This window comes from Phalaenopsis equestris, unplaced genomic scaffold (genome assembly GCF_001263595.1).
Source record: "Phalaenopsis equestris unplaced genomic scaffold, ASM126359v1 Scaffold000419, whole genome shotgun sequence".
NCBI classification, from domain to species: domain Eukaryota; kingdom Viridiplantae; phylum Streptophyta; class Magnoliopsida; order Asparagales; family Orchidaceae; genus Phalaenopsis; species Phalaenopsis equestris.
Genome location: NW_018164860.1, coordinates 65,954 through 73,919, shown reverse-complemented (window position 1 = coordinate 73,919; position 7,966 = coordinate 65,954). Strand labels below are relative to the sequence as shown.

The 7,966-nt window shown below is 36.4% G+C and overlaps 1 protein-coding gene across 1 annotated transcript; it reads left to right on the top strand.

Moving 5' to 3' along the window:
* Position 1: 1 nt before the first annotated feature.
* LOC110027180 (probably inactive leucine-rich repeat receptor-like protein kinase IMK2) lies at positions 2-3,940 on the top strand (the record flags this gene model as incomplete). The annotated part of the gene is made up of 2 exons (XM_020728497.1): positions 2-1,300; positions 3,668-3,940. A coding segment is annotated over one exon (1,251 nt), but the record flags the coding sequence as incomplete, so codon positions are not given.
* Positions 3,941-7,966: the final 4,026 nt, after the last annotated feature.

The window sequence follows — 7,966 nt, the reverse complement described above, 5'->3', positions numbered from 1 at the left end:
CTTCCTCCTCCTCCTCCTCCTCCTGCTGCTGCTGCTCCTCCTCCTCCCCACCTCATCTCAGCCATCACTATCTCCTACCGACCATCAAGCTCTGTTTAACATCCGTCAAAACCTCTTCGACCTCCCAGGCTCCACCTTCTTCTCCTCCTGGGACTTCTCCTCAGATCCCTGCATCAGCTTCTCCGGCGTCACCTGCTCCCCCGACGACAACAACATCAATCTCCTTCGCATCTCCGTCCTCACCCTCGGCACCGGCCTCACAGACTCCCCCGGCCTCGGAGGCATCCTCCATCCCTCCATCTCCAATCTTACTTCCCTTACAGAACTCATCATCTTCCCCGGCCGCATCTCCGGCGAACTTCCTTCTAACCTCGGCTCCTCTCTCCCCCTGCTCCGCCTCCTCTCCATCTCCTCCAACCTCCTCCTCGGCCCCATCCCACCTTCCCTCTCAAACCTTCCTTTCCTCCATACCCTCGACCTCAGTCAAAACCAGCTCCAAGGCTCCCTCCCTCCCCCTCTCTTCACCTCCAACCCCAGCCTCAAAGTCCTCATCCTCGCCTACAATGGCGGTCTCTCCGGCTCCATCCCATCTCAACTCTCCTCCTCCCCCAACCTTCTCCACCTCGACCTCCGCGGCAATTCATTCACCGGCCCCCTGCCCCCTCTCCCTCCCACCCTCCGCTTCCTCTCCGTCGCCCTCAACTCCCTCTCCGGTCCCCTTCCCCCCACCTCCCCTGCTCTTGAGTTCCTCGACCTCTCCAACAATGTCTTCTCCGGCGAAATCCCACCGGCAATCTTCTCCCTTCCCATGCTCTCCTCCATCCTCCTTAACTCCAACAACTTCTCTGGAAGCTTATCCCTCCCATTTTCCTCCGACACTCCGCCTAAATGGGCGGTGGTGGATGTCAGCCACAACTCGCTCGCCGGAGAGCTTCCGGTTGGTCTGGCTGCCGCCTGTAGTCTATATCTAAACGACAACCATTTTACAGGTTCGGTGCCGGTAGAGTACATGGAGAGCCTTTACAATGGAAGCATGAGTACTCTCTACGCTCAGAATAATTTCCTCAGGGCATTCTCGCCACCACCGGATTCGGTCGGAATCGAGGTTCCGGCCTCTGTTTCGCTCTGTCTCTCTTACAACTGCATGGTGACTCCATCAATGGCCACCACCGGCTGCCCGGCCGGCGTGCGAGCTCACCTCTCCCGACCAGCTTACCAGTGCACAGTGAGACGGCCGTGGCAGCGTCGGTGAGCGGTGGTGACTGAAGATAAGTTCTCCCATTATCAAAAAAAAATTTAGGTGCGAACTCGATTATATTTTGATTATATTAATTATATTGATATAATCAAAATACAATAAAATTTGAATTCTGTAAATTTTATAAGATATTTCTTTTGAAGTTTAAAAGGCAGCTAACAAAACTGCCAAAAGAATATATATCTTATAAAATTTTTTAATCCATGTATTATGAATTGGAGAAGGGATCCGGCCGTTAAGGTGAGAGTGAAAATTGGTTTTACTTGTTTTTGAGCTTTTTTCAATTCCTTCGATTTGAAAAGCAGTAAATATAACGGTCGGATGGAATTGTGTTGTCTGTGTGGTGCGATGTGAATGATTGTGCCCTTTGTACCTTAAGATAAAAAATTATATAGCTTTTTGCATTTGATTTACTATAAATTTTAATTGTTGACATAACAAGGGATTTACTTAAATATTTTAATTATTTATATATTTATATATCTATCTTTAATTTATATATTTATTGATGTCATTCTACTCTCTCTCTATCTCTCTCTCTCTCTCTCTCCTTCCTCTCTCTCTCTCTCTCTCTATATATATATATATATATACATGTGTTATGCTTTAAATATGTTAATAATATGCTTCATTTAGAAATTTGAATGTTATGTAAATAAATATAAAAATGTAAGTTTTTGTGGTATACATGTAAGCCCACTTAAAACTAATTTGATAAATATATGTGTCAGCTTTCTAGTAAGCCAATGAGAAAGCCAGCAAAAGAGAATCCATAAACAAATGAGTTATCTTGGAAGAGTGATACACAAGTGATGCATTGATGCAATATCATCCAAGCTCAAGGCACCAACTCACCATTATCATGTGACATTATTATATTGAGTCCTTTGAATCATGGTCAAATAAAACACAAACACAAACACTCACACACAACAAACAATTAAGATCACAACTTTTGCCACTTTGTAAGTATCCATCTACCTTAAAACTTCATTAAATGCTTAAAATCATAGAAAAGAAAAAAAATTTTAAGGCCCGTAGGGCCAGACCAGCCCTGGCTATAGAGGGGGTGGATAGGGGTGGGCATGGATATGACTTTTCAAATAAAAATGGAACGACCAGCCCGAGCCTGCTTTGATTGGTCAAATCATGAATAAACCCGACCGACCCAACGCCCAGATTTAATTAAGATGGTCAAATTTTCTTTCGTGTAAGTGGTCAAATTTTCTTTCTTTGTTAGAGCGTGCAAGTTTCTGTGATAACAAATTTTTCATATTTACTTTACAAACATGCAAAATCTTATTTAACATCAAAATCTTTTTTATTCATTAAGTTAATGTTTTGAGAAATAATTTTTAATTTCCATAATTGCTTAGATAGCATGATTGTTAAAGCAAATTATTTATAAATTTTTAAAAGTTTTAATTTTAAAAATAATTAAAAAAAATTCTCAGAATAGTCTTATAACACAACTTCTAGGATCATTGAGGCCTTCTCCATAAATTGTTTTATAAAAATAGTTATGGCATTGTTGTGAAATAAATCTTTTAGAAGTCCGTAATTATTTTTAAATTTATTTTTTCTAGAAAGCCTCAATAATAAGAAAAAATATGGCATCAGGACTCAGCATGATAGAGTTACGTTCGGAGTCCAATGAAATCATGTTATGTGGAGGTAACAGAGAAAAAAATAAAAATCAGCCTGATAACACAGCGTAATATTTCCCCTGTGTTATTTCGTGTTATTCAGGTGTTATTGTGTTCTCAAAATATTCCCGGTGTTATAATAACACAATAACATATCAATAACACTTGAATAATACACAATAACACTTAAATAACATGAGATAAATATTCTCTTTTGTTACCTGACAGATTTTTTTTTTCTGTCACCGCCACATAGCATGATTTCATTGGACTTCACACCTAACTCTACGTGTGGAGTCCTGATGCAATATTTTCTCCAATAATAAAGTCTTTATTCCATATTTATAATATTTTCCTTTTATAGAAATTTAAAAAATAAAAATTAAAAATCTTTATCAAATAAAATTATGACAATGTTGTTTAAGAAAATAAAAGAAGATTTGCATAACATAACACTTAATTCTTATGCATTTACATATCTAATTCCTATACTTCTATTTGTTTGCATGAAAATTTCACTTTTTAAAAGTTAAAAAAGTGATTTTTGATATGAGATCAAAGATTTGAGCTATAAAAATACAAAAAAAAGGTAGATGTTAGATATGTAAATAAATAGAAATATAGTGGCACCGCTCCAAAAGAGGAGGGAAACAAATAAGGTGGGGCTCCCAGTCTCCCCCACCTCTCAAATTTTGTAAATGAATTCAAATTTTCCATTTGAACACATCTAACAAACAGTTTAATACTTGATTTTGATGAACAGAACTGTGAAACTTTGCTGGAATAATAGAATTCAGTACTAAAAATAGCAATAATTCAGCACTGTCGCCTTTGATCTGTGGAGAGCAGCAATGATGAAGAACAGGGCATTAATAATGGCAATGTTTCTGAGGCTGCCAGCCATGGTTGTTTGGAAGCAAGCAAAGAAAGGGCGCTCGTTTGGGCGCCGTCACATCGTTTTGAAGTTTGAATCTCTTTGTTTTGATCTTTCTTTTATATAAATATCACTATTCCTTATCCTAAATTTGGACTTCAGTTCATTTTATGTCATCTTTATGTCTTGCATTCCTAAGGAACTGCATATGTGACAACTAAACTTTATCTTTTTTACATTTGTAAAACCCAAATAATTTGTAAAATATCAAAAATATCCTTATTTTAGTTTTAAGATGTGAAATACATATTTTAGTTCATGGTTAAGGTGGGATATATATAAAAATTGAAGTTTAGGGGATAGATGTGTAAATAGATAAGAATTGAGTGGTCTATGGGAATCTTCCTATAATTTTAATAAGTATTAAACATGCGAATTAGTGGCATGAAATTGCAAGGAGTTATTGCTCTTTAGATTGGCTATAACTTTAATTGATGCTTAAGGATAGGATTATGCTTGTTGATATTGCCTAAAAGGTTGATGCGCGTAGTTGTTCTATGTTTTCGCCTATTAGAATGATGCATGTCACCATTGATATCAAAATTGATGCTCGCCTATTTTGTTGTATGCCCACGTTGATAATGCTATCGCATGTCATCATCAATAAAGTCGATACATATCGTCAAGAGTCACTCTAATAGTTACATTAACGTTGTGATGTATACTGATTTTTTGGGTCTTCAGTCTCCTCAACTAGAAGAAAAACTATTGAGCTAATTTAAAATGATATCTCAATACTAATTCCAATGTCTCAATATTTTTCTAACTTCCACCATAGAATTTAACCTTCATAATTTCTATATATTGTATTGTAATAGTTTTATTATTATTACTATTTGTACACCAAATATGTTGATATCTCATGGCTAGGTCTGTTACCGATTCAATTTTGAGTCTAGCCATGATTTCGAGTCAAGCTGGGATCAGCTCGAAATCGGCTTAACTAAATTTACTGCAGCTCGAAATAGACTTGTGGCTCATTATATTTGATTTCGAGCAGAGCTAGATCGAAATTGAATCGAGCTCGATCTTGCTACAAATTGAAATGAACTGGCTCAATTTGAGTTATTTGGATCCGTTTTTGCTTGGAATTTGCTCGCTCCGGCTCAAAATTGAAGTTGACCTGCTCAAACTGAGTTAATTGGATATGTTCCAACTCGAAATAGACTTGAATTGGCGAGTAGCTCGTTATATTCAATTTTACCTAGAATTATATATATGATTTTTATAAAGAAAAAATATTAAGAGCTGATCTCAAGTCAATTCATGTCAATACATATAAGACTCGAAATCGGCTCGAAAAAAATTTAATTCGAAGTTTTGGCTCATAGATGTACTTGATTATTTCGATCCGATCAAAAGTCACAACTACATGTCCCCAATTTTCTTTTAATTTATTTTAATAAATTAGATGCATAAATATTCTGAGTTGCTTTTAAAGAGGATATTAACGATCAAATAATTATTGTAAATGAGTTAATTTTAGACATGGCATATGTTTAATGTAAACTTAGCCCCTCTCTACTTTTCTCAAATAAATAGTTCAGAGAGTATAATTAATTTTGTTATTTAAATCTAAAATGTATAGTTTTAAATGTAATCTATACTTTTTCATGATGCTTCTGCTGTTTGTATCAGTACCATTTCAACTCATTTTCCTCTAGCTTAGAATCTACACCATGAAAAAGTGGTGGTCATTGGAAAAAAAATTTATTAATATTTTATAAGAAAATTTACATATACACGCAACAATTCTTATATATTTGCATGTGAAAGAAAGAAGCGGGTTGTGATTGATGATAATCGGCGGCAACCAGTGAGGGATGGTCAGCAACGATCGTCAATGAGCTTTTCTAAGTTTTAGTCTTTTTCAGGCTTGCAATTCTCTCCATCCCTCTAATGAGAGGGTTGGGGCTCTATTTATCGAGTCGGAATTGCAATTAATGAAGAAATATTAATCACTTTGATCGGACGACTTGAAAAGTTTCTCTTGATCAGACGACATTTGATGGACTTTTGAGTGTCAATTGATACGCTGCCATGAAATTTCAATAATTCAACATGAATCTCAAGGCATGACACAAATTTTAAGGCGATCTTTTGATCAAAAAATAATCAAGCTTTAATTAAACTTTATCCAGAGCTTTGATTTCAGCAAACTTATAGTCAAACTGGTCGGCTCAACAAGACGGACCCAATGATATTAAAATTGGTTTAATCTGAGTCAAATCATGTTGAGATCAAGAAATTAAATCACTTTTGAAATCTTTTTGAGCATATTAAGAAGGTCAAATGAATGTTGATATGGTATGCTTATAGTCAAATCGAACATCTCAACAAGACGAATCTAACGAGTCCAAAATCGCTTAATTTTGACATTGTTAAGACACTCAAATATTCTTCAAATGCTATTTGATCCCGAAATTCTCTTTAGACTGTTGGATCGTAGTGGTTCATATGTCTTCATTAATTGCAATCAAGACTCTATAATAGAGCTTCACTTCTCTCATTAAGGTTTGTTTGGGGCAGTTCTAGCATATTAAAAAACAATTGTGAAACTGCTGAAGAATAATTTGATGTTACAAATAGTTGCGATGACTATTACATTTTTTTTGGGGTGAAAAGTAAGACCACATCAAGAAAGGCGTCACCGCATCTAGCCAAGACCGCGGAAAAATGCTCATGTTAGCGGGCAGCATTTTGAAAAGACAATCAAAATGCAGTTTATCCAAAAAGGCAAAAATATTGTGCGGTGTAGCACCGCCGCCGCATTGCTTCCCCAAATGGGTCCTAAAGCTTAGAGAAAGAACTGAAGTTCAACATCACTTCGCCATCAACTCTCGTCAACCACTAGTCGTCATCCGTAGCCGACCATCACATGTCGAGTGTAGCCGATCACTATCGACCACCACCCTCTTCCTACAACAAGTTAATCCGAGCACCGGCGTTATAACTCAAGAGACTGTGTAACTCTTCTCTACTTGCCGGGCAAAATATTGTAATTGTAATCACCAAGTTATAGTGGATATCTTCAACTTGACGAGGCTCCGTAGTTTTTTCCCATTAAAGATTTTCCACGTGAAAACCTGTGACCTCTCTACTATTTTTTTCTTTCATTTGAGTGATTTGAATCTTCATAAAACATTAAGACAATAATCTATCACCCTGTCACTATGAATTTTCTAGCAGACATTACATCTTAAATTTCATATTTAAATTATTGCATGGTAACGTGTAAATCGCGTTTAAAAAGCAAGTAATTATAGTTTTTTTCTTACAGCCATAACGTGAGCGTCCAAGGAAGATGACTAATGGCTATGAGAATTTTATATGCTTGCTTTTCTTTTTAAGAGCATTTTTAATGTTTGTGGACGGCATGAGTGATGACGATCATAGTGCTATTAATGCTGTTGCATGTCCGTTTCGACATTATTATCACTACCTCCTGTCCTTTTTCAGGGGTGTTTGGGTGTGCCGAGGATTTTCATCAAATAAGATTGAAGAAATTCAATAAATTCTGATACATAAAATCCACTATTTTTAAATTTAGAATAGTGTTCGATTCATTTAAAATTAAATTCTATTTAATGCGATTGGCATATTTGGCATGCTATTTTAGGATTTAACTGCTGAGGAATTGTCTGTCCACGGCATAATCATCTTCTTTCGCAAAACTTCATTTTTCACTCTCTCTGGCTTTGTCTCTATTGAATCTTCTTAGGACGTGTCTGTCGAATCTTCTTAGAACGTAGGTTGTTATATTATCCGTGGGTGTGTGCAACTTGACAAAAGACCCAAAATTGTGAGAAGAGTGTTGTAAGAAGAAAGTAAGATGGAAGAGATTCTTGGAGGAAACCTTGGGCTCTGATCTTAATTTTCGTTAATTAATTTTCTATTTAAATTTCCAATTAGGCTTTGCTTGTGTTCGGCTCGTTTACATTTTGAGCTCAAAAAGTGGGTTTGTGTTCGACTCGTTTGTTTAACGAGCCGAACACAAGCTGTTCACGAACAAAGAGTCGTTTTGACAACTCTAATCATGTAGTCATAAGATGTTAAAAGTTGGGGCAAGATTTAAAAATTGTTATTTATATTAAATTGAATCTAATTTAATAATTTTTATTCTATTTT